The sequence below is a fragment of the Calidris pugnax genome, unplaced genomic scaffold (assembly GCF_001431845.1).
Source record: "Calidris pugnax isolate Ruff unplaced genomic scaffold, ASM143184v1 scaffold470, whole genome shotgun sequence".
Taxonomy (NCBI): Eukaryota; Metazoa; Chordata; class Aves; order Charadriiformes; family Scolopacidae; genus Calidris; species Calidris pugnax.
In genome coordinates, this window is record NW_015092761.1 from 31,835 (window position 1) to 57,985 (window position 26,151).

At 44.3% G+C, this 26,151-nt stretch overlaps 1 protein-coding gene across 1 annotated transcript; it reads right to left on the reverse strand.

Moving 5' to 3' along the window:
* Positions 1-422: 422 nt before the first annotated feature.
* Positions 423-25,543, reverse strand: LOC106900570 (myosin heavy chain, skeletal muscle, adult-like). The gene is made up of 40 exons (XM_014962662.1): positions 25,425-25,543; positions 19,708-19,755; positions 18,188-18,428; positions 17,957-18,100; positions 17,705-17,861; positions 17,129-17,156; positions 16,919-17,030; positions 16,733-16,825; positions 16,544-16,607; positions 16,353-16,451; positions 16,150-16,253; positions 15,926-16,064; positions 14,840-14,958; positions 14,590-14,739; positions 14,041-14,211; positions 12,373-12,682; positions 12,187-12,263; positions 9,719-9,806; positions 9,507-9,624; positions 9,118-9,241; positions 8,539-8,675; positions 8,193-8,448; positions 6,615-6,857; positions 6,283-6,459; positions 6,052-6,197; positions 5,874-5,964; positions 5,396-5,785; positions 5,020-5,146; positions 4,807-4,925; positions 4,327-4,523; positions 3,778-3,961; positions 3,526-3,691; positions 3,239-3,363; positions 2,767-3,075; positions 2,404-2,607; positions 2,018-2,143; positions 1,752-1,922; positions 1,561-1,665; positions 1,322-1,417; positions 423-721 (listed from the first exon to the last, which is right to left on the reverse strand). Exons 3-40 carry the CDS (start codon positions 18,392-18,394, stop codon positions 569-571), a joined length of 5,826 nt encoding a protein of 1,941 aa, XP_014818148.1. The 5' UTR covers positions 18,395-18,428; positions 19,708-19,755; positions 25,425-25,543; the 3' UTR covers positions 423-568.
* Positions 25,544-26,151: the final 608 nt, after the last annotated feature.

Here is a 26,151-nt window from a genome sequence, read left to right on the forward strand (position 1 = left end):
AAAAATCATATCTGCTCAGGAACTGTCAGTCCTTCATGGTGTGGTGAACTGTGACTTCCAATAAGTTACTCAGAGACTGATGTTTAGGGTTTGTGACTGCCGAAACAAGAAACAAAAGCAGGGGGAGAAAAAAGGAAAGGGATCAACCTCTCTTGCCTCTCACATGGGTGGTAAGCTGTGCTGAAAGGCCAATGGGAGAAGCATTAAGGGTATGTGAGGGCAGGAGCAGGGCAAGGAGCTTGTGGAGAACAGAAGAGAGCACAGGCCGCACTATCAATATCCTCTGCAGCAGTGGTCAGCCTCTAAGTTTGAGAGTCCACGATCCAGAGTTTGCATTAGCTTCTCCTTTTCCCCAGCCAGGGAAAGCAAGAAAATCAATGCAATGTCCCAAGATTTGACACAAAAAACAAAACCCAAGATGGCACTGTTCATAGTGTGCATGCAGAGGAATCTACGGTCTTTATTCTCTAGACATTGACATGGCTACAAAGACTAATTACAGAAGAAAGTAACCGAGAGGTTCACATTTTGTGCCACCCTCAGGTCACTTTGCTGCCTCATGGCATCCTCACTCTTCCTCTTCTATCTTCCTATGAAACTCCCGACTCTTCGCTCGCAGCTTGTTGACCTGCGACTCTGCAATGTCAGCCCGCTCCTCGGCTTCCTCCAGCTCGTGCTGGATCTTGCGGAACTTGGAGAGGTTGACGTTGGAGAGCTCCTCCTGTGCAGGGAGAGGGAGTCGGTGGTGAGGAGCCCAGGGCAGGGGTTGGGCTCCTCCTGCGCCTCTTCTCTGTGGGAACGCCCAGACCTCCACCCCCCACCCCCCACTGCTTACACATAAGCCTCGCACAGACCTCCTCATCCATCCTTAGTCAGGATCCCACCGTGACAAGCTCCTCCACTACCGTGTCACTCCTGAGGAGCTGCTTCATCACTTGGTTTTGACATTTGTGTACTTATTCTCCCACTACTTGCTGCCCAGCCACCAGTGTGACTTACTAAGTTGAGAAAGAGCCTGACGCATTCTGCTGTCGATCAGCAGCAGAGATTCACAAACTTCTCCATCAGGGGATGTGGCCCCTGTTTTTTTTCAGTCTGACCTCCTGTATAGAACAGGCTGCAGAACCTCCCTCACGTCATCCTTGACGCAGGGTGCCCAGAACTGATCAAGGCCTCATGACACCGTAGGGAAACGGCGTGGTCAAGTCATTTGTGTCATGGGAGATTCTTCCATGCTCCCTTCCTGGTATTCATACTCATCTCAATGAGGGTGCTGCCCCGATGCAAGGTGTCTCTTGCCCGTTCTCCAGGCAATACTTACAGCCTCCTCAGCTTGTCTCTTGTAGGATTTCACCTTCGTTTGCAGCTTGTCCACCAGATCCTGGAGCCTCAGAATATTCTTCCGGTCTTCCTCAGACTAGAGTGGCCAGGAGGGAGGAAAGGGAATGAATTGTTGGTTTCCCACCAGGTGGGGTTATCAATTCCCCTTGGGAGTGGTGTTCACAAAATGTGACTTGCTGTGAGAAAACTTGTTCAGCCCAAGGAGGCCTCTGGCCGTACCTGGTAGGTCAGCTCCTTCACCCTCCTCTCGTACTTGCGCACACCCTTCACGGCTTCAGCGCTGCGCTTCTGCTCAGCATCCACCTCCCCTTCCAGCTCCCGCACCTGCAACGAGAAGCCCAGCTTTGGAGCTCCCCTGGTATCTCCCCAGGGGACGTGTTCCCTCATGCACAAATAAAAGCCCTACGCACTCTGGCCTCCAGCTTCTGGAGCTGCTTCTTGCCTCCCTTCAGAGCCAGCTGCTCCGCCTCATCCAGACGGTGCTGCAGGTCCTTCACCGTCTGGTCCAGGTTCTTCTTCATCCTTTCCAGGTGGGCGCTGGTGTCCTGCTCCTTCTTCAGCTCTTCTGCCATCATGGCTGCCTGATGAGAACAAAGGATGAAAGCCATTTTGGGGCTGGAGGCATTTTGGGGGAGAATGCACCCACCACCAGCCATGAAAGGAGCCCCCGACTCACATCTGTGATGGCCTTCTTGGCCTTCTCTTCAGCATTGCGCGCTTCCTGGATCGTATCCTCCATTTCACCCTGAATTTGCATGATGTCTGTTTCCAGCTTCTTCTTGGTGTTAATTAAGCTGGTGTTCTGTGTAATAAGAAAGATGTGATTTGTAATTTTAGACCTAATGCCTCCACGTCAAGAGTTGAAAGTGTAAGCACTGTTTATGAACGTCTTTAAGGCTCTTTAGAGCCATAGGTGCAAACCAGACACAGGTGCCTGTCTGGACTGGCAATATTATGGCACAGCTCTTCAAGTGTTTTGTGGTAATCACTTACAAGATGCATAGCACTTGCTTTCTGTGTTATCCCTTGCTGACGGGATTAATTTCAAGCCTAGTGACTGACCTGGGTGTGGAGGAGCTGCACACGTTCAGTGGCATCCAGAAGCTCCTGCTCAGCCACTTTCCTCGAGCGCTCCGTCTGCTCCAGGGCTGCCCGCAGCTCCTCAACTTCAGCCTGCAGCAGGTTTGCTCTGCGCTCCACCATGGCCACCTGCTCCTTCAGGTCCTCCTGTGTCCTGAGAGCGTCGTCCAAGTGTATCTGGGTATCCTGTAAAAGAGAAGAAATGAAAATTATGAGATGGCACAGCACGGGAGCAATGTTGGGTGGTGACATGCATGGTTCGTTTCCTAATGTGTGTGTGTGATTTTGACGTCGGTCCTCTACTAGGCAAGCGAGCTACCTGTGTGCTTATATTGGCCTTCTAACCTTGAGCACTCCCTGTGTGTTCCTCAGGTTCTTTTGTGCCTCTGCAGCCTGGCGGTTGGCGTGGCTCAGCTGGATCTCCATTTCATTCAGGTCTCCCTCCATCTTCTTCTTCAGCCGCAGGGCTTCATTCCTGCTCCTGATCTCAGCGTCCAGGGTGCTCTGCATGGACTCCACGATTCTGAGGTGGTTTCTCTTCAGCTGGTCGATCTCCTCATCTTTCTCTGCTACCTTCCTGTCAATCTCAGACTTCACCTGGTTGAGCTCAAGCTGGAGGCGCAGGATCTTCCCCTCTTCGTGTTCTAGAGAAGCCTGCACAGATCAGCAGGAACAGTGACTTAAACTACTGACTCCTTTCTAAGTAATCTCTTATGCAGTATTTCATGAAACCGAAGATGGATTTCCTGCCATCTCTGCAGGAAATTGTTACTTCCACACTTTCAGTCCAGACACCATTTATTAGCACTGTGTCTACCTCGGCTTCCTCCAGGGAGGCTTGGAGTTCAGATTTCTCCTGCTCAATCTGCTTCTTGACTTTCTCCAGCTCATGAATCGCCTTTCCTCCCTCGGCAATCTGCTCCGTGAGGTCGGAAATCTCCTCTGTGGGAACAAAGACCAATGGCATGGTCAGGCACAGAGCAGAATGGGAAGGGCCCCGTCACACCAAGGTGACAAGCCTCTTGGGTGACCTGCGGGCACAGACCCATAGGGAATGGTGGACCTGGAGAAAGCCCTGCCAGGAGCAGAGGGCCAGGGACTTACGCTGCAAGTTCTTGTTCTCACGCTTCAGCGTTTCCAGGTGGTCCAAGGACTCCTCATAGGCATTCTTCATCTTAAAGAGCTCCGTGCTGAGAGAGCGAGACTCCTTCTGGGAGGCTTCCAGCTCAGCCTGCGTTTCCTCATACTTCTGCTTCCACTCTGCCAGGATCTGAAGAGAAACGGGGTGTGAGTATGCATGTGGCAATGAGGAGGGGAAGCTCTGCCCAGGAGCCCCAGGCCTGGAGCCCAAAGCACCTTGTCAAAGTTCTTCTGCTTCTTATCCAGAGCTGCGCAGGCAGCATTTGATCGCTCCACGTCAATCATCAGGTCCTCCACTTCATTCTGCAGCCTCTGCTTTGTCTTTTCCAGGGAGGCACATTTGGCATTGACAGCTTCAACGTGTTCCTCTGCATCCTGCAGGCGCTGTGCCAGCTTCTTCCTGGGAAGTGTTAAGTACAGGTCATAATTGGGGACTGAGATGAAAACGTTTTTTTTAATTTTCACCACATTGCTGAGGCACTTGGCAGTATTTGGTCCCAATGAACACAGCACAGAGTCTGTCCCAGACAGTTATTTTTCTTCACTTGTTCGTCTTTTCATTTCCCAGAGTCTAGCTATCACTCTGCACTCTGCAGACACCTCACATTGCCTTTTTCCTGAATTCTTTTTCCTGTGTATTTTCCTTCTGTTTTTCAAAACCACACTCTTTATAGCCTCCGCTATGCTTTTGCCTTTCAGTATTTTAGTGGTCTTTTTAATTTCTGTAATTGATTTCTGCCAGTCTTCCCCACATTCCTCACGTACTTGGCCTCCTCCAGCTCCTCCGTGCGCTGAATAGCGTCCGTCTCGTATTTGGTTCTCCACTGGGCCACTTCGCTGTTGGCCTTGGACAGGGCACGCTGCAGCTCCCCCTTGGCCTCCTGCTCCTCCTCATATTGTTCCCGGAGCAAGTCACAGTCGTGGCGAGCAGACTGCAAGCTGTGGGCCAGGGCATTCTTGGCCTGGGGGGAAAAAATTGTAAGGAGTAGATGTATCCTGGGAATTTTTCTCTTACTGGTACTTAGGCATATATCACAAAGAAATGGTGATTAACTGACTGCATGAAAAAAATAAAAGCCAAAGTTCTGTTATACTGCAGAAAGCTGGAGTCCTGCATTGACAGAGACTAGATTGCATGACCTAATGGGATATCTTGAACTTAGATCATCTTTTTAACTCGAACATTGCACCAAACCCAATTTGACGTAAAATATTTATTTCATACGTAATTTGAAATATCTTCACCTTTATCTCTTCCTCTAGTTGCCTCTTCAATTCTTCAATCTGCTGGGTGAAAGCCTGTTTCCCTCTAGACAGCTGAGAAATTAAACCATCTTTTTCCTCAGCCTGGCGTGCATATTCCCCTGGAAAAAATTTTAATAAAGAAAATATTTTAACAGCCAAGTAAGTCATTTAGGGGTTTCTCTCATTAGCAAACTAGAGATTGAAGTGCTGTACCAGATTCTGTCTGCAGACGAGCTCTTTGAGCACTGAGATCGCTGATCATGCGCTGATTCTGCTCCTCCTTTGTTTTAAATTCATTTAATTGGTCTTCCAGAGTGCGGCACATCTTCTCCAAGTTTGCCTAGATGTCAGTCACACAGAAGAAAATGGAGTTAATTCTTCATTTCTGTCTTAGTTACAGCAGGAAAATGTGTCCAGAACATGCAGTTTACCCATATCTGGGAACCATGTGTATACACCCACAATTCTACACATAAGATTTGAAGAAAACAGCTATATTATAACCTGATAATAGTTAAATAAGACAAGATTAAAGACAAATATTACATAGTTTTCAAATTTCTGTTTTCTAAAATATTTGTGTATGTACCTTGGCTTTGGAGACAGACTCCATGTTACTGGCCAAGTCATCAATCTCCATCTTCAGCTCACTCTTCTCCTTCTCCAGCTTCTGCTTCACTCGCTGCAGGTTGTCGATCTGCTCCCCGAGCTCGGCCGTGCTGTCCGCGTGCTTCTTCCGCAGGGCGGCAGCCGTGGCTTCGTGCTGCAGCGTGGCCTCTTCGAGGTCGCGACGCATCTTCTGAAATTCTGCCTCACGCTTCTTGTTCATCTCAATCTGAGCTGCAGTGGCCCCTCCTGCTTCTTCCAGGCGCTCGCTGATCTCCTCCAGCTCCCTCGAGAGGTCAGCACGATGCTTCTCTGCTTTTGCCCGAGAGGTTCGCTCTGCCTCAATTTCCTCCTCCAGTTCCTCAATACGCGCCTGGGGAACATTAGGCACCCCTCACACCCATGCCCTTCTCCTTCCTGACCCAAGACTGGATGAAAGAGGGGAAGGAACAGAGACTTGCCTGCAGCTCCTTGATCTTCTTCTGTAACTGGATGCCCAGAAGTTGTTCATCCTCGATCTTGCTCTGGATCTGGCTGATTTCAAAGTCTTTCCTTTGGGCAAAGCAAACCACGTTAGAGCTCAAAGAACACAGACAAGTCCACCAGCCCAGCACTCAGGTGCCCCACAGCCACACTCACTTCTTCAGTTTCTCATCCAGCTGCTGCTTATCATTTTCCAAATCCATTATGCTGTCATGGGCCAGCTTCAGGTCTCCTTCGAGTTTCCTCTTAGCTCTCTCAAGGTCCATGCGCAGCTTCTTCTCCTGCTCCAGGGACCCTTCCAGCTAAAGAGAACAAGGCCATCAGTGCTCTACCAGCCAGGTCTAAGTCCGTACCGGTCCTGTTCTTGCTGTATGGCTGTGTGCTTACATCGTCCACTTGCTGCTCCAGCTTGGTCTTAGCTTTGGTCAGCGTATTGACTTTGTCCTCTTCTGCCTGCAGGTCATCCAGTGTCTGCTGATGGGCCTCTTGGAGGGCTTTCTTCTCTTTTGTCAGCTTCACAATGGTCTCATCCAGGGCTGCCATCTCCTCTGTGAGGTTTTTCACCTTTGAGAAGAAGGGAGCAAGTGCACATAAAAAACCTTGTTTAAAACTTTATTCTGTGTAACAAAACAGGCCATTTCTCTAGGAGTGACATCTTCGGACTTTTACCATCACAGCAGTGATGTCTTGGCCCTTTATGTGACTCGCTGTGGGCTTACCTTGTTTTCTGTGGCATGCTTTTCCTTCTCAACCTTGGCCAGTGTTAGCTCAAGATCGTCAATGTCTTTCTTCAGCTCTGAACATTCATCCTCCAGTTTCCTCTTCTTGGCTGTCAGCTCAGCGTTAATTTCTTCCTCATCCTCTGCCCTTTCAGTCACTTCTTTAACTTTGGCTTCCAGCTGGATTTTGGTTTTAATGAGCTGGTCGCACCTTTCCTCAGCATCAGCCAAAGCATCAGCTTCCTTGTGGGAAAATACCATTTTTCAGGATATATTTCTGAGGCCATATCAAGATGCTTACCTGCCTAGTTTAGAGTCCTGGATAGCAATTTTGTAGTTAAAAAATTGGTTTATGTGCAAACATAATGAAACATAATATGGAATTGATTTTATATTATTGGGTTTGCAACAGTGAATTTTGAAAGCTAAAACTAAATAAAATTATTTTGCATCTGTATGAAGGCCCAAATATTTACATATTTGTGCAAGATATAGAATCCAATATTATCCCGTAATATCAAACATTAGCACAAAGTACATACATTTGGTTTTAATCATAGGAATCTTTCCCACATTTAAGAGATGCTGCATATTAAACTTATTGCAAAATACTTTTAAATACCACAGTCACAGTTATGCTCACATCATTCCTGTATTTATATTTTTTCAACCTATTGTCTTTTTGTAGCAACTGTTTCTAGCTTGGATTTTCATTACCACGGCCAAGAAATATTATGTAGCAGCTTTGGCTTTTCTCTGTGAGTCCCTCATCAGTCAAGAAAAAAAGGAGTTTCTGGAAAAATTGTCTCTAAGCTTTCTTTGCAACAGATATCCTGTGGTACTTATTATGTTTTGTCTCAAGTTTCAGTCTGGAAGAAATAATAACAAAGAAGAATGATAATTTTATCAGATTTTTTATATTTTTGCAATTTAAGGTTCTTTAAAAATAAGGGCTTATAAATTTTCCTATATGTCGCATATGCCTCATAGTATTACTTTGAGGATACAGTCTTTTCTATTCTGTGAATGATTCAATTTAGAAATCACAGCATTACAACACCAAAGATGTACCACATAATTTTATGTAATGATGCTGATTGTTTTAGGAGGCAAGTGAGAATATTAAATTCTGTTCCTTCTCAGTTCAGTGTCATGACACAGTAATGTTGCAACGTCAAGCCACAATCTACACTGGAAAATAATGAGTCCCCTTGTTCAATTGGAGAATAAAGAGAGGAAAGAAATGTCATCTTAACTTGTCCTAAGAATTCCTGATTATGTAATTATAAGGATAGGGATACTCACTTTTGGAGAGGTAGGAAAAAATTACTAGAAGAACAAACAATATATTAATAGAAATAAAATATACATCGTAAAAAGTCTCACTCATGTAATATCTTGACTATGGCCTCCCAACAGTCCTTACTGAATCTAGTTGTACTCTTAAGAACACCACTTAAAGAAATATAATTAAATTTAATTTAATTGTAGTTCCTATGCTTCTTTTGAAAATGTAGTTGTAAATATCAGCCTGATTGTCACAGTTCTCTTAGAATGAGGCACACTGGTGGTACTCACAGCCTGCACTTGGAGCTGCAGGTCATTTTTTTCCTGCACCAGTTTCACCATTTTCTCCTCCAGCTCCTTCCTCTTTGCCTCAGACTTTGCAAGCTCTTCCTTGGTTTTCTCAAACTCTTGTTTCATGTTGGCCATCTCCTTCTCAGATTCGGCGCTCTTCAGCAAGGGCTTGATCTTGAAGAACAGCTTCATCCAGGGCCAGTGCTTGACATTCATGAATGCCCGAATGTTGTACTGGATGCAGAAGATGGACTCCCTGAAAGGTACGTTAAGTTCATATTAAGTATTTGCACCATGATGACATAATTAGCAAAATACAGTGAACATAATTTGAAGAAATGTCTACCTCCTCTCCACCATTCTCTGGTACTCCACTCTCATCAGGAAGCCCCTGCACCTTGCCTGTGTGCGAGTGATGATCTGTGCCAACTTTTCATCTCTCATCTCTTCCAAGAGGCCTATCAGCCCAGCTTTGAAGAACACCTTAGGCACGAACATGAAAATAGGTGCAGTTTATGTGCTCGTTGTTTAGCGTAGCCCCGTATCTCCCCCATGGCAGATAATATGGTAAGTTAAGAGAAAGAACAAAATCACAAAGAATGTATGTAGTGATAGGCCTTTTTTTATATCTCCAGCTTCCAGTTACCTGCAGTTGAGGAACTATAAAAGCCAGGTATTTTGTCTTTGTTTTTATTAGCATTGATTCTTTTATTCTACAACTCTGTCATAAATTGGAAACCCTTAATTAAATCATCTGATGGCAATGAATTTCAGTTTTATTCAAGTGTTGAGTCAGTAAGTACTTAGTTGATTTCTTTTAAATACACTATTTAATGATTTCACATACTATCTGGAGAATCTGAATATCATTCTCAAACCCTGCAAACCAAAACTACATAGTACTTGAAACGAGCAGTTCTTGTACCTTGGTGTGACCAAATTTGTATTGAGTGTGGTCTATATCAATTGATCCAAGAAGTTTCTCACAAGCCTTCTTGCTGTCAATGAACTGTCCCTCCGGGATAGCACTTGCATTTAATACTTTGTATCTGGGAGAAAAAATGGAAAGACTTGTATTGGACTCGATGATCTTAATTGTCCTTTCCAACCTAAATGATTCTATGATTCCATGAACATAAAGAGGTCAGTTGTTGAGACCAATTGACTGACAAACTGCAAGAGTCTAAAAACTGTTGCAAACATAACAGCCCTGCTAAACATAAATTTTAGAGAAGGCTTTTGTCATCAGAGGTGAAACTTGAATTCCACAAGCTACTAAAGATGGACAAAATGATTAAGGGGAAGAAGCCTGACCTCTGTTTAAAATCTGCATACAGGACTCTGTTGGGAAATCCTTTCCTGCAAATTCTGATGCCTTCCAGCACGCCGTTACACCGCAGCTGGTGAAGCACCAGTTCATGCTCCATGGCACCTAGAAATTCAGAGCACAAATATAAGCTATATTCTGTAAAAAAGAGGAGAAGAGCTGGACCATAATGAAAACCTTCTATATGTGAGTCTCTTACCAGGTGTTTTTGTTTCATTTGGGATGATGCAGCGTACAAAATGAGGATGGGTGCTTCGCAGATTGGTCATCAGCTTGTTTAAATTCTCCTGGGAGAGTCATTAACAAAAGTTTATATTAGCAAATGTAATTTCCGCTATAAGTATCAAGCCATCTGAAATGACATAATGAGATATCAGACAAAAATTAGCTTGCAGAATCCTTAACTGAAACCCCTTGCCTCAGTTTTTCTATCTTTCCACAGATCTTTGCTGTTATTAACTAAATATGTAAAGCTCTTTTGATTAATCTATAGGAAATATTGTACTCTTAAATATTGGATTTTAATACTTTTCACTGACTAGTGGAATGCCGTCATTAGAAATTATATCCATCTTCCATTGGATGTACCCAGAGAGGTGAACTAGTACATTTATGAGGCAGTTTGAAGCATACTACAGTAGGCATTTAAGATGGGTCATATGGATCACTCTGTATAGAAGCTTCTTGTTTTCCCCACTGAAAGAAACAAAAAAAAGCTGAGTTTTACATGTCTAGACTGCATGTTTATCTCCTAAGATAAGACAAGAATAAGGTGACATGAATCCCAGCGTTGTTTTGTAATTTATATCTACATACTTATTTATAAATAATTATTGCCTATAATTAGTGGAGGGAAGCAGGTGTCTCCAGAGGACATCTCAGAGTATGTAAATTAAGCAGCCGAAACATTAAGGTGTCTAAACACTAACGTGTCTAAACACTAACGTATCTAAACAAAAGGGATAGTGGAAGAAAGTTTGAAAACATAAGAGAAATGCAACCTAAATGTTTTTCTCCTGTAACATTACCTCTTAAAGCCTCATGACTTTTAAACATAGCCTTATTGCATTATTTTTTAATGATACATGCTGACAGTAATTTCCCACTTGCAAGGCCAAAGCACTACAGCTATGACTATTTTTCTTGGGGCATATACACACACTCCCATGTCCTGTTTCAGAGCACTGGCTAAAGACTGTCAGGCAGTCAAAAACCATATGACAGCAGATCTGTAGAAGAAATTAGGCTGTATCAAGATGGAAGTCCTAAATGGACCTGGACAGGCTGGAGAGGTGGGCCCAGGTGAACCTCATGAGGTTCAACAAGAACAAGTGCAAGGTTCTGCACCTGGGCCAGAACAATCCTCGCCATCAGTACAGAATAGGCGGTGAGGTATTAAAAAGCAGCCCTGAGGAAAGGGACTTGGGGGTTCTGGTGGACGAGAAGCTGGACACAAGCAGGCAGTTTGCACTTGCAGCCCAGAAGGCCAATCACATCCTGGGCTGCATCAAAAGATTCATTGCTAGCAGGTCCAGAGAGGTGACTCTTCTGCTTTACTCTGCTCTGGTGAGACCTCACCTGGAGTATTGTGTGCAGGTCTGGAGCCCTCAATATAGGAAAGACATGGACCTGATGGAGCAGGTCTGGAGGAGGGCCACGAAAATGATCAGGGGGTTGGAGCACCTCTGCTATGAGGACAGGCTGAGGGAGCTGGGGTTGTTCAGCCTGGAGAAGAGGAGGCTCCAGGGAGACCTAATAGCAGCCTTCCAGTACCTGAAGGGGGCTACAGGAAGGCTGGGGAGAGCCTGTTTACAAAGGCCTGCAGTGACAGGACGAGGGGCAATGGCTTTAAGCTGGAGTGGAGCAGATTTAGATTGGAGATTAGGAGAAAGTTCTTTACTGTGAGGGTGGTGGAGCACTGGAACAGGTTGCCCAGGGAAGTGGTTGAGGCCCCATCCCTGGAGATATTCAAGGTGAGGCTCAATGAGGCCCTGAGCAAAGTGGTCTAGTTGGGGGTGTCCCTGCTGACTGCGGGGAGGTTGGACTAGATGACCTTTGGAGGTCCCTTCCGGCCTAGCCAGTTCTATGATACTATGAAATGAAGGATGAATGTGGTAATAAATTAGGTGAGGAGAGACTAAATATTTCACCTGGCAGAAATGTATGGAGCAGCCAGGCAGCAAGACTTGGTTATGACAAAGAACTATCAAGGATCTGACATCTTAAAAATCCATAACTCAAGGAGTGGTGATATTTCTATTGTAAGAGATTGATCCCTTGAATCATGGAGAAAAACTGGAGATATAAATGGAGCAAACACATCATCCTCCAGACCAGTAGGCGGAATGTTGTTAAAGGGCAATAAAAAGCCATGTCTGGCTTTGCCCATGGGCATCTGAAAGAAATCTGCCATATTTTAGGTTTATTTTAGAAGTTTTCTGTATAACAGTCTTCCTTCTGGAAATATCATCATGGGGCAAGTGGACAAAAAGAAAAGTTGTGTGTGAAATGGAGCATAAATAGATTACAGTGGATATATTCCTAGCAAAATATGGCCCAAGAACTTCAAGGTGTTTTAACACAACTAATCCAAAAAAAAAGAGTAGCCATTTTAAATGGTGGGTTTGATCCTCATCTTAAGAAGAAATAGTGAACTCTCTACTGTACCCGGAAAAGAGCTGAGACAGTCTGGAAAGAAGAACCCTTCTTCTTGGCACCCTTTTTGCCACCACCAGCGGCAGCCTCTGCAAAATTGAAAATAAATAAAACGGGATTTGGATTTTTGCCTTTGCCTTTTACGATTTTCTTTTTTAAGCTGTACATCAGTGAAAATATGGGATTCATAGAACCAACCTGCTTCTGCTCCACCATAGTTGGCAAAGAGTAAGGCCAGTGTCTTCAATGATGATTTCTGGTACAACCCAATGACAGTTTCGTTCAGGGGGTCCTTGTTCTTCTCCAGCCAGCCAGTGATGTTGTAGTCCACCGTGCCAGCATAGTGAATCAGGGAGAAGTGGGCCTCAACCTTGCCTTTGGTAGGTTTGGGCTTCTGGAAGTTACTGGACTTGCCCAGATGCTGATCATAGAGCTTGTTCTTGAAAGAGGTGTCAGTTGCCTTGGGGAACATGCACTCCTCTTCCAGGATGGAGAAGATGCCCATGGGCTGGAAGAAATTCACAGGGGAGACAGGTTGCAATTTAGCAATATGGCAATAATGACCTGCTCCCAGGCAGAGTAGTGGAACAGACTACTGTTTCACACAGGAACAGACACATCAGAAAATATTACTATTCAATTATATTTTCTGCTAGAAAGTGAGATTAAACATATTGTTACATACATTTTTTTAACACCAAATAAACTGTAAATATTAATGGAATTTCTTTTATTTTGTGTTGAGAATGTGCTTTATAAAAGCAGAGCACTGCCTTCTTATCCAGAGGGACTCAAAGCACACACAGATGTCTTAGACAAATTGAACATAAATCATAATAGACCCTTGCATCAAAGGCAGCCAACTCATCCTGGCTGCATTAAGAGTGTTGCCAGCAGTTCAAGGGAGGTGATCCTTCCCATCTACTCAGCTCTGCTGAGAAACATCTGGAGTGCTGTGTCCAGTTCTTGGCTCCCTAGTACAAGAGGAATGTGGACATAGTAGAGTGAACCCAGTGACAGGCCACATACAAGAAGAAGCTGAGAGACATGGGACTGTTTAGCCTGGAAAAGAGAAGGCTCTGAGGGATCTTATCAATGTATATAAATACCTAATGTGCCAGAGGCTTCTCAGTGTTGTCCAGTGACAAGAAAAAGATGGAGCAGGTATGAATTGAAATACAAGAAATCCCATTTAAACAGAAGAAAAATGCTTCTTTACTGTGAAGGTAGTCAAAAGTTGGAACAGATTCCCCAGGGTATCTGGGAGTCTCCACCCCTGAAGATATTAAAAATCCAACTGGACATGGTCCTGAGCAACCTCCTCTAGCTGCCCTGCCTTGACTAAGGGGGTTGGACTAAGTGATGTACAGAGCTGCCTTCATACCTCAGCAGTTCTGTGATTCTAACTATTTACTGTCCTGCCAGCCACTGAACTTTTCATCTCATGGACAGTGCAACTGCCTTTTCATTGTCAGTCAAAGGATGCACATGTAAGTATGTCCAACGTCTATGTAAATTTTACAAAGATATAGCTGTTCTGCTGTACAAGCACAAGTCTGTTAGAGCTGGAGGTTGAGGAGGACATGCTGTCCTAGAAATTGACTCAAGCTTTTTGGAAAAAACCTCTTACTGGGAGTTTAACAATCTTTTGGGATTTGAAAAGAGATCAGTACAGACTTGCTGCCACAAAGCTGTGTGAAATTTCCCTCATGTCTCACTGGACAGAAAAAAATAAATTACATGGCAAGGTATTTCAAATAGCAAAAGGTGAATATTTGAACAAGAACATAGAAGATCCCTTTGAAAAATGAGGCCAAGTAGTTAGAGAGTTTTCGCACATGTAATGTATTTGAACAGCAAGGATACCTTCTCAATGAGCTCAATGCAGGCAGCCAGGTCCATCCCAAAGTCAATGAATGTCCATTCAATTCCTTCCTTCTTGTACTCCTCCTGCTCCAGCACAAACATGTGGTGGTTGAAGAACTGTTGCAGTTTCTCATTGGTGAAGTTGATGCACAGCTGCTCAAAGCTGTTGAACTGAAAAAAAAAAATAAGAAAGACCCATATTTGTAAGATGCAGCGATATTTGCAAAGCCTCATCCTTTAAAAATACAGAACACAGTTATCTTGGCTTCATTGTCAAATCTGTGCATTTCTTCAGCTTTATGTCTACATAATCAAACAGAGAAATGCATCAAATTAATTGTCCACAAGGAATTGTTTTTTCTCATTGATAAAAATGTGCAGATACAATATATTCCTGTATAATCTGAGACCAAAGTACAAGGAAAAAAAAAAAAAAACAAGCTTAGGTCTATCATGATATATATGTTTTTATCGTCTCTTATCCTTGATCATTTAAACCAACGATTTTTTTTCTGATTGGACCATTCTTACCAGATCTTTGTTACTTACATCAAAGATCTCGAAGCCAGCAATGTCCAGGACACCAATGAAGTACTGTCTGGGCTGCTTGGTATCCAGCTGTTGGTTGATACGAACAACCATCCACAGGAACATCCTCTCATAGACAGCCTTTGCCAGAGCACCTACAGCATTGTGCACCTATAAGAAAAATAAATGCCTGGAGTTACCATACAGATCAGAGGAGAATCAAGGGGATCTTAATTCATAACATTATTCCAAGTTACCACAGGTTTCTTACCTGCTGTGCAGTTTGACCCTTGGTCACATATTCATTCCCCACCTTGACTCTGGGGTAGCAGAGGGCCTTGAGCATGTCAGCTGAATTCAGACCCATCAGGTAGGCAGCCTTGTCAGCAACTAAAAAGACAGAGGAAAAAGGAAGAATTTAGTGTCATATATACTTTGAATCCTGGAATATTCTCTAAGGGCTGTGGGGTTCAGGTCTTTTTTTCTTTGAAATCTTTCAATAGACTCTCATCGAGGGAATCTTGGTAACACCAAAGTCATTGTTATACATATTGAGCTCTTCTGTTCAAAAGTCTTCATTGAAACATGTAGAAAGTAACGATGTTTTCAAAAATCTGGCACAAAACCAAAAAGCTGCAGCTTGCCAGTCTGAAACTTTGTAGTACACGTATAGCTCAGGAGCCTCGGTGACAACAGTCAGGTACTGATCTACATTCAGGTGATCAAAACCACTCAGTATTTAGGGTGGAACACAGGGAGGATATCTGTTCTCTTTCAGATCCAGACTTTACAACCCTTTCTGAGCTTTGGTTTCTGATGTTCCGTAAAACTCACAGGTGTTTATGCTTTTACCTGTGGTACTTCCCACCTTATGCCTAGTCCTTTAGCAAGAGAAGCCTTTGGTCTGAGAGCTGGAGAAGTGGGTTGTAGGTCCTGCCCCAGCAAAGGAGAGGAATCAAATACACCTCTCAAACCAGAGATCCCTGAGTGTCTGACAAGTGAGGGTGAATGGGAACATTATCCCCCATCCTGTTAGAGCTGAACCACTTGGCTGTTTCACAATTGCAAGCCATATTCCAACAAAGGTATGACTAATAATGTTACAGGAAGGACATCCGTTGCTCAGACTTCCTAGAAGTTTATAAAGGACAGTTTAAACTGTTAATTGCTCATAGCATAAGAGACAAAAAAAATCCCATGAGATCAGGGAACTTCTCCTCATGAGAAGAGAACAAGTGAAAGTTTTTTCTAACTTACTGTTTTCTTTGGGAACCTGAAATCCGACCAAGAATAACTTTTGCTGACTTCCACATCCATAGTGACTTACAGAAGGGTTCATTATTGAGTTTGATAATACCTTCTGTGCCTTCCGGCTCTGCCTGTTCCTCTCTTGGTTTCTGCTTGAACTTCAGGTTCCCGTAGTGCATGACAGCCCCTGTCAGCTTGTAGATGGCTGTCTTTTCATCCGTAGAGAAGCCCAGGATGTCAATGGCACTCTGGTAATACAAACAGCAGAGCGAATATTTGCATATTATGTGATGTATGACCTGTGTCTCTTGACCTGTTTTGTAAGTTACTTACATCTGTAGCCATCAGCTCCTCCTTGTCATCAATGCTGGGAACAGTGATCTCACCTTGACTTACAAATGGGTAGTCATATGGGTTGGTGGTGATGAGGAGCATTTCTGAAAACAAATGGGTTCATGAGTGCAATTTCATTATTGGAAATGTAGTTAAATGTTGCTCAGTGATCCTCCTTCAAAAACCTGAGTGATGACTCCTACCAATTAACTCCGGCTTCTTGTTGGAGGTGATCTGATAAAATATGTGGTAGCTTCTTTCTGCCTTAAGCTGGAAAGTGACTCTGGACTTCTCCAGCAGATCTGTCATGGAAGGTAGAAAGAGTTTGGCCCAGGAATGCACATGGAGGTGGGAATTTAGGAAGGAATGGGATCAGGCCAGGAGAGTCTCTTACAGGTTTCAATGTCAGCAGAAGCCAGTTTGCCTGTGGCTCCAAAGTGGATTCTGATGAATTTGCCCTGTTAAGGAGAAGAAGCAGCATTTCAACCTAGATGCATTTCATTGCCATCACCTTATGTGAGAATACCACTAGCCCAACACTACTGCTACAATGAGGAGGGATTTGTCCAAAGTAACAACTTACAAAGCGTGAGGAGTTGTCGTTCCTCACGGTCTTGGCATTTCCAAAGGCCTCCAGCAGTGGGTTGGCGCTGATGATTTGATCCTCAAGCGTTCCCTGCAGGATCATAATTATACCTGGTTGTTCTTTCCAAAAATCATGTCAGGTACAAAGGGAAACGTTAATTCAAGCCAACATGTCATAATTTACCTGCATTTTGCCAGATGTCTCCTCCTTCTTCTTCTCCCCACTGGCTGCAATTGTTGCAAAGTACTGGATGACACGCTTTGTGTTCACAGTCTTCCCGGCACCGGATTCTCCGCTGTCCAACCAAAGAGAGAAGCAGAGAGCGTGTGGTCAGGCAGGAGGTCCCCTGGCACCGGGCAGCCCCGCAGAGACCCGAGCAGGGGGTGTACATACGTGATCAGGATCGACTGGTTCTCGCGATCTGTGAAAGTGGCAAAATGAAAGGTAGTGTTAGTAGTTGATCTGGGTAGCACTGAGCTAAATGAGAAGTAAAGCTGCAAATATAAGTTGGGGTTTGCTCAGAAAGCCCAAGACTACCAGATCCCCTTCCAGGTCCTAGCAGTAGTAAGTATAAGCCCAAATGGATGCATAGATCTGTCAGAGGTGTATGATCCTGAGACAAGCTATGCATCTACTTGCCCTTCACACAATTCTCATCAAGAAATCTAATCAAATTGCCTGTGTTCAAAATAAGGGTTTATATGGAATCATATCAGTAAAAAGCAGCAAACTTAGTCAAGTAGTATTTCTGCAATGGGAGAATGTAGAATTTCGCACAATAAAGTGCAAACAATGCACAGTGCTAAGTCCATACATGGGGTCAGTTTCACTTGAAATGAACTCCAGCATAATTTTATCAAGTTCTCAGTCATACAGCTTTACGAAGTTTTTAGTTGGCTTGTCCCATGCTCCAGTGAGATCCGTTGGGCTTATTGGTTTAGATTTCTGTGAGGGAGGTCAAGGACTCACCAGTCAGCATGAACTGATAGGCGTTGTCAGAGATGGAGAAGATGTGTGGAGGGGCCTCCTGGCGCTTCTTGCCTCGGTAGGCCAACACCACCTCCGGGTTGTACACCGGCAGCCACTTGTAGGGGTTGACAGTGACGCAGAAGAGACCCGAGTAGGTCTGTGAGGAAGGCAGACAGCACGTTGGCTTCCATTTAGCCACTTCCAGAGCAGTTCCTCCCAGCTAGCCAAGGGAAGAGCGCTGCTGGTACTTACGTAGATCATCCAGGCTGCATAACGCTCTTTGAGGTTGTACAGCACAGCGGGTTCATGGAGGTGGGTCATCATGGCCATGTCCTCGATTTTATCATACTTGGGAGGGTTCATGGAGAAGATTTGATCTTCCTTCACAGTCAGGGTCTACCAAGGTAACAAAAGATCCATGTATGTCAGCTAAGAGCTCAGAGTGGGAATCAAATGGTGTCCTTCGGCCTTGTTTCTACTCACCTCTCCACCTTCAGTCTTGACGGTGACCTTCCCTGATTCTCTGCTCTGGATTGTTCCTTTCACAAAGGATTCCTTAGGATGTGCCACAAAGACCGATGTCTTGGCATCAAAAGGCTTGTTCTGGGCCTCAATTCTTTCCTTCTCTGACTTTCGGAGGTAAGGAGCCGCCTCCCCAAAGGCAGCCATCTCAGAGTCTGCAGAGGCCATGGCTGCAGTTTACTGAAGAGACGTCAGCAGAGGACTGTAATGGGGAGGAACAATATGGCACTGATTATTTACATCTATTCTGTACAATTAGGAAAAATGTTATTTCCTGTGCCTTGGTTTCTCTTCACAATATGAGTATTTGGAGCACCTAACATGAGCTAACTAGAGACTTAATGTTTAGGTCAACTTAGAGAATAAGAGGTTTTCATTGATGTACTGTCAGTCTTCAAACATTTAAGAGAACAAATTTTAATGACCTTTCAGAACTGTGAGTTCAGTGCTTTAAGAATACCCTGTCTATATGATATGTGCGAATTTGCTGAGCAAGTTTCACTAAGACATCACTATTTGGAATGGAAATACAGCTAGGAAATTTTGTTAAAAGGATGAACAGTGAAGTAACATTTTTGAAAAAGTACAGTTTAGGTGTCCTACAGTCTTGGAAAACATTGAACATGTCAGACTTTTACCTATTAAATATAATGGTAATGAAAAGGCAGTGGGATATTAATTAAATTTGCTAATGAAGTTCTTGACTGAAAGAAAAGGCCACGCTTTGTGACTTTTTAATTTTCTGCCATAATTTATTTTGTTGCATTCATTTGTGGTTCATTAGTAAAATACCTAAATAATTTAAGCCCAAAGTTCTGAGTTGGGTGAACACAGAAACTGGAATTTCCAAGTCTGTATTAAGATCCCAAACAAATAATTATTGAAAAAAACTCTAGGAACAGGTTTCTAAAAACTTTTTAAAAAAGAATATTTCTTCAGATGCTTTATTAAACATGTAGGTATCTAAATTTAGCCAACTGCACTTGAAAATTCTCTGGCTACATTAGTAAAATTTATTCCCTCTTTAATCATTAGGCAATAAATATGGGGTTTTTTTTGTCTGGAGTAAGAAAACGTGTCTCTAAGAGAGCTCTTGTATTTTACAGAGGTGGTTGGGAGGTCTGTATGCTTTATGTTTTGTTAATTCATACATTCTCAGGTAGAATGCGGAATTTTGCACTTTTTCCTGCTGTGCTCATCTTGGTCCAGCCCTACTGCTGCCATAGCAAAGATGAGAAGCCAGCACACCTTGATCCCTGTTAGGTCAGTTTAGCAGCAAAGAATTTCCCCATGGGGATTTTCTGCTCTGACATCAGTGGTCAGAGATTTCAAACACAGCCACTTGAAAACCTTGGGCACCCCACCACCTTCTACTGTAGTCACACTAGGTTTGAATATAGGGAGAAACAGTTGCTCTTCCAGAAATCCCACCCAAAAAGATCTTTCTCTGCCCTCATAGAATTAATAAATCTAGTTCTTACCTCTCGTGACACCAGATGGATGGCTTGCAGGCTGGCAGCTGGTCAGTTCTGTAAAACAGAAATGGCAACTCCCTACTTGCTGCTGCACAGAAATCCGGAGTAAAAATATGCAGGTGTCTTGAAAGCAGATTTAAAACCTGAGCTGAGAAACTGAGTGCCCTCCTGGAAACGAGCACCAGAGACAGCAGGAATGCTGTGGCACAGAAAGGCACCATCCCCTTTCTGTGAGCCTGCGGACCCCATGCACTTACCTTGAAGCTTCCCGTGGAGACAGGGCAGATTTGTCGCAGGAACATTTTATACGATCTAGTCTGCAGATGCTACAGATGCCTGCTCTTTCTTCGGTCAAAAAATGTTTGGCAAACCTTCTTTGGTAAAGCATTGTCTGGCAAACTGAACTAATGGCATAATTGTCATTTGACATTACTAGATATAATTAGAAAATTTTGATGTCTTACTGACTGTATGAATACATCTCCTATAAACAATCTGACAGGGGTGTTAAGGAGGGAATCTGGACTAGTCAAGGCACTTAGGGAACTTGGATGCAGGACTTATGGATTCTATTGCTGGCTTTCCCACCGACTCACTGTATGACCCAGGCTGGATTGCTTGGTATGTCTGCGCTGCAGATACCCCAGCTGCACAATAGATAAAGCAGGATGTTAAATTAGCCTTATTAGAAGCTCTTGGTAATTGTGATGGTAAAGTCCTGAAAGCAGAAGTGCAGATGTAAACAGTTGGCAAGTGTCCCAGGCACAGCAGGATGGTCAGCCAATCATTCAGCAGTGGGAAGCTGGGTTCTACCTGGCACATCTGACAAAGACATGAGGCAGCTTCAGGGATATCAGGAAGAGTGTGCACACACACACACAGAGGCATGTGTGCCTCTCCGTAGACACTTTAGACTGCAAAAAAGTGGGAGATTTTCCAAGAAATGTTATTGTGACCCTGTGCACCACCTTGTTCTACGGGAGGGGTTATACCTGCTGAGACTTCTGATCTGCAGGTCAACACCAGTGAGCAAGTGATAGTCCTGTCTTTTGCTGGCAAGTTCTTAGCTTATCCACGTATTCACATGCCTATAACCCTAGGAAAGATAATTCTGATCTAGGAATGGCCACAGGTTTTTTTTCCTACCTAAAATTGATAGAGAAATCCTCTAGTCATCCATGCTTATACAAATGATTGGATGACTAGAGGCTACCCCTCATCATTGGATGACTAGATGACTACCCCTCTTCTGGGTTTTTGCTGTTGTGTTGTCCGTGGTGTGGACCTAGCTCTGTAACAGGTAGGAGTGAGGCAAATGGCCAGGCAGGTCATGCAGCGAGCCGAGGGAAGGTCTGGTTTGAAAGGAAAGCAGCCAGTAAATTGAGGTGTCTCCAGGTTTTTGAGGGATTGAACTTAGTGTCCCCATGAGCCAGTGTTAGAAGCCTGAAGTCTTTTTTTTAAAGTCGTCTGAATCTCAAAAAATGGTTTTGAAGCGGGGCATAACAATGAAGGAAAAGCTTTTATCCAGATGGCTTTTGAATATGGATGGAGATATTCATAATGGCTCGAGGAAACCTGTGCCAGTGCTTGTTCACCCTTACAGAGAAAAAGCATTTCCTGATATTCAGAGGGAGCCTCCTGTGCTTCAGTTGGTGCCCACTGCCTCAAGTCCTGTCACTGGGTGCCACTGAAAAGAACCTGGCTCCATCCTCTTTGTGCCCTCCCCTCAGATATTTACATACATTGCTAAGATCCCCCGAGCTTTCTCTTCCCTAGGCTCTCCTGGGAGAACAGTCTCGGCTCTCCCAGCCTTTTCTCAAAGCAGAGATGCTCCATCCCCTCAGTCATCTTAGTGTCCCTGTGCTGGACTCTCTCCAGTAGCTCTATATCTCTGTTATACTGGGGAGCCCAGAACTGGACACAGCACTCCAGGTGTGGCCTCACCAGTGCTGAGTCAAGGGGAAGGATCCCCTCACTTAACCTGCTGGCAATGCAAATGGAGCCCATGGCACCATCTACCTCTTTTGCAGCAAGGACACATTGCTGGTTCATGTTCAACTTGGTGTCTACCAGGACCCCCACATCCTTTTTTGCAAAGTTGCTTTCCAGCTGGTCAGCACCCAGCATGTACTGGTACCTGGAGCTGTTCCTCTCCAAATGCAGGACTATGCAATTCCTTTGCACTATTGGAGCTAGTACTCATCTCTGGGTTTTGCCTAACTGATACCCAGTTGCACACTATCTTTAACTTAGAAAAAACTTTATGTTAAATGGGCCCTAGGAATTGCAGAATCACAAAGACTTCAAGTCTTGCTGCTAAATTTACCAGTATTGTTAACTGAGTTAACTAAATCATGCAAGGACTCACAGCTAAAGACCCTTTGTGACATTAAAGAAACTAAAGTGCATGTGTGTCTCTACAGTTCCCCAGTAAACTCCCTGCTTTACATACAAACCAGGTGAGATGCCTGTAGGTTCAATATAATGTCCGCAGAGGCAAGAATACATATCCTGGCTTAGAGACCAAATCATTTGCCATCTACTTTAGGGACTTTGGCCTTCACCATCTCACATATTGTTCTATCCAGCTCACCGAAGCTAGTCTCTGCTTGATCCTTGGAGGAGAATTGGGATGGTAGGACTCCCAGACAGCAGCATTCAGCCCTAATAAAGGTTCTGTGGGCATAAGCAAATCCACAGTGTGAATACATATGCTGACTTAAGTTCAGAAAAGAAGAAACTATTGTGACTATGGGTATGTGGGCTTTGCTTGGTGTTTTGGAGTGAAATCCCTGAAGGGTGCTTGGTATTAATCGTGCAAGAGTCTGAAGGATTACTGAAATTTAGCAAAATTCTCCAGAAATTCTCCAGGCCCTCATGCTAAGAACATACTGAGTTCAGCTAAAACTTATATACTTTACATTAAATAATACTACCTCCACTATGAAGCAGCATTTATAGATGACACCAAGTGTGTCTGCTTACTTTTCTGTCAGCTGCACTGCAAAACAAAAATAATCCTGGTGGCTTAGAGAACAGGGGTGGAGGGGCCTGACTGAATTCAGCATTAAACAGTCCAGCGCCATGCAAACTGAATATCAAGGCTGTTCTAGAAACTTATTTGGAAGAACCAGCATTAGAAAAACTCTTCAAGCAGTCAGAACAAGAAGATAAAATGTTCAAACATTGACTACTTTCACTTGAAAACTCTAAATTCAGACCCATTTCCATTTTCCCCTTTTGCATACTGGCTGGATGGCCATACCCAGCGAGTTGTGATTAATGGAGTAAAATTTGGTTGGCGGCTGGTCACCAGTGGTGTCCCTCAGGGCTCAGTTTTGGGGCCAGTCTTGTTCAATATCGTTATTGATGATCTAGACAAGGGGATTGAATGCACCCTCAGTAAGTTTGCAGATGACACCAAACTAGGTGGGAGTGTTGATCTGCTTGAGGGTCGGAAGGCTCTACAGAGGGATCTAGACAGGTTGGATCATTGGGCCACGGCCAATGGGATGAGGTTTAATAAGGCCAAGTGCCGGGTCCTGCATTTCAGTCACAACAACCCTGGGCAACACTACAGGCTTGGGGAAGAGTGGCTGGAAAGCTGCCCAGCAGAAAAGGACCTGGGAGTGTTGGTGGCCAGCCGGCTTAATGTGCGCCAGCAGTGTGCCCAGGTGGCCAAGAAGGCCAACAGCATCCCGGCTGTGTCAGGAGCAGCGTGGCCAGCAGGAGCAGGGCAGTGATGGTGCCTCTGGACTGGGCACTGGTGAGGCCTCACCTCGAGGGCTGGGTTCAGTTCTGGGCCCCTCACCACAGGAAGGACATTGAGCTGCTGGAGCGTGTCCAGAGGAGAGCCACCAAGCTGGGGAGGGGTCTGGAGAACAAGCCCTATGAGGAGAGGCTGAGGGAACTGGGCATGTTTAGTTTGGAGGAGGCTGAGGGGAGACCTCATTGCCCTCTACAACTCCCTGAAAGGAGGGTGTAGAGAGGCGGGGGGTGGCCTCTTCTCCCAAGGGAATAATGACAGGACCAGAGGAAATGGTCTGAAGCTGCGGCAAGGGAGATTCAGATTAGATATTGGGAAGAATTACTTTCCTGAGAGGGTGGTCAGGCACTGGAAGAGCCTGCCCAGGGAGGTGGTGGAGTCCCCATCCCTGGAGGTATTTAAGAAACGTGTAGCCATGGCTCTTCAGGGCATGCTCTAGTGCCCGAGATTATTGGTTTGTGGTGGGGTGTTGTGTGTGGGGTTGTGGGTGTGGGGTTTAGTTGGTGGGTGGTGTTTCTGGGTTTGTTGTGTTGGTTGTGGGGTTTTTTTTGTTTGGATTTTGTTTGTTTGTTTGTTTGTTTTTTTAATATGGTTGGACTCGATGATCTCGGAGGTCCCTCCCAACCACTAAGATTCTGTGATTCTGTGATTAACTAAATTAAACAGGGAAAACAAGAATTTTTCATTCAGTGTTTTCAGTAGATGTTTTTAAAATTTATTTTTTAAGGAAATTATGAGCTAAAAGAAAGCCAGCTGTAACAGCACTTTGTGAAGACAGGTAGTATATGAACTCTCAGTGAATGTCTAGAGGATAAAGACACCTGACAATTGGACTAAGTCTGTGGAGGCTGGAAGAGGAGGCAGGAGAAAGTGCAAAAAAGGTTGGGAGAATAGCCCAGCATTTGGTGTTTTAGTGTATGCCATAAACGTCACAAAAAGAAAAGCGAGGTATTTGATCAGCTGGTATAAGCATCCTTGAAAAGGATTCTAAGCTACTGAGCATCTTCTTTGGCTTTGTTTTAATTTACAAAGCTCATCTATCCTACCCAACTATCACTTGTATGTCACTGGCATAGCGGCTTCTTACAAAGAAGCAGTCTCTAAACAGGAGTAGATGATCCAGATTTCATGTAGTTTAACTCTGTAGATCCCAGTAAGTTACATCAGGGAAGCCTCTGCCCTGTTTCCCATATTCAGGCACAGCCAAGGAGAAATCTGTCCAAGAAGGATGCTAAAAGAAGAGTGCAACATTTCCTGCCAGCCATTAACTTTATGTGAATCCTATTTCCATCTCTGCAGGGCTGGACTCCACTGGGACTAGAAGCAAATCACGACACAGTTAGAAAAGAAGAAGTAGACTGAAAGCCATCTCTGGATACAGACTGTCCTGCACCACAATGCGGTGTCGGCAAAGTGCACATTCCCCATGGAGGAGAAAGGATTCAGTCATGCTGAAAATAGATCCTTCTTGAGACAGAGATCAGGCAGCTGCCTCCCTTTCTGCCAGCCTTTAAGATGTGTATTTTCTTCTCCTGATCCCTGTGGTTAGCTGGGAGACAAGGAGTGAGAAGACATTTTTGAGCTGGGCAGCACAGCCAGACTGGAAAGGGAAAGTGTCTACAGACTGCTGCATGTTGGCTGGTGGGAACCTCCTTCTCATGTCTGTTCAGGGTTGTCAAGCTCATGAACTGAAACATGAGAATGTACCTGTATGGCAGGAGGGTTTGCAGTAGGAAAATTAATATTTTGCTGTAGTCATGATCCCCGATCTTTCACCCCGGGAGCTATTCTCAGGTCCTCTGCTGCTCTAACTAGAACAGACTGCCCTCCAACAGTAAGGACTGTGGGGTTATGGTGGATAGGAATGTGAGTGCTCTCACTGCAAACAAGACAAATCAAGTACCAGCTGATTGTAGGAAGCTATTATCCCTTTTGCTTGACACTGTTGAGTCCTCACCTGAAACAATTTGTCCAATTTTAGGCTCCCCAGTTCACGAGAGATATGAAATAACAGGAGACGGTCCAGCAGAATGCTAGTAAAATAGGCAAAGGTCTAGAAAAACTTTGCTATGAAGAGTTCGAGAGAGTGTTTAGTTTGAGGGAAAAAGGGCTAATTTACATGAGTGGCAGCTACAAAGACCATGTGTTCCTTTTTCAAGAGTAGCAGGCAATGTAACAAGGGGAAATGACCGCAGGTTGTTGCCTGAAAAACTCCAGTTAGACATTGGGAAAATTCTTGCCTATTGGGTAACGGAGAAATGGCACAGGCTACTCAGAGAGATTATGGAGCCTCTGACCAAAAAGCTTGGCTAATCAAAGCCATGACTGATCTGACCAACACTGGCAACAGATCTGCTTTAAGTGGGAGAGTGAAAACCTCGAAATGTTCATTCACAATGGCATTTCTGTGGCTTTAAAGTGGAGGTTCCCTCTATCCATCCGAAGTAGACAAATGGTCAAAACTAAGCAGAGAAGGTATCCGCAGCTCTACATCTTGTGCTAAGAAACAGAAATTTTCCTGGAATCATGAAAAACAGCTTTTCTTGAGCGAACCACTGGGCATGAATCTTCGATATCACTACATTGTTGGAGACAGCTAATTCCATGCAACTTGTCAAAGCATATTTCTCCAGAACACCAATTCCAGAATATCACTTCTCAAGTATGTCACTGGAAACATCCTC

Coding starts and splice junctions, on each gene's coding strand:
- LOC106900570 (XM_014962662.1), bottom strand. CDS start 18,394: ATGGCCTCTGCAGACTCTGAGATGGCTGCCTTTGGGGAGGCGGCTCCT. Junction 2,144..2,403: donor TGCAGCTCCTCCACACCCAG/GTCAGTCACTAG, acceptor CTTATTACACAG/AACACCAGCTTAATTAACAC. Junction 1,923..2,017: donor CCAAGAAGGCCATCACAGAT/GTGAGTCGGGGG, acceptor TGTTCTCATCAG/GCAGCCATGATGGCAGAAGA.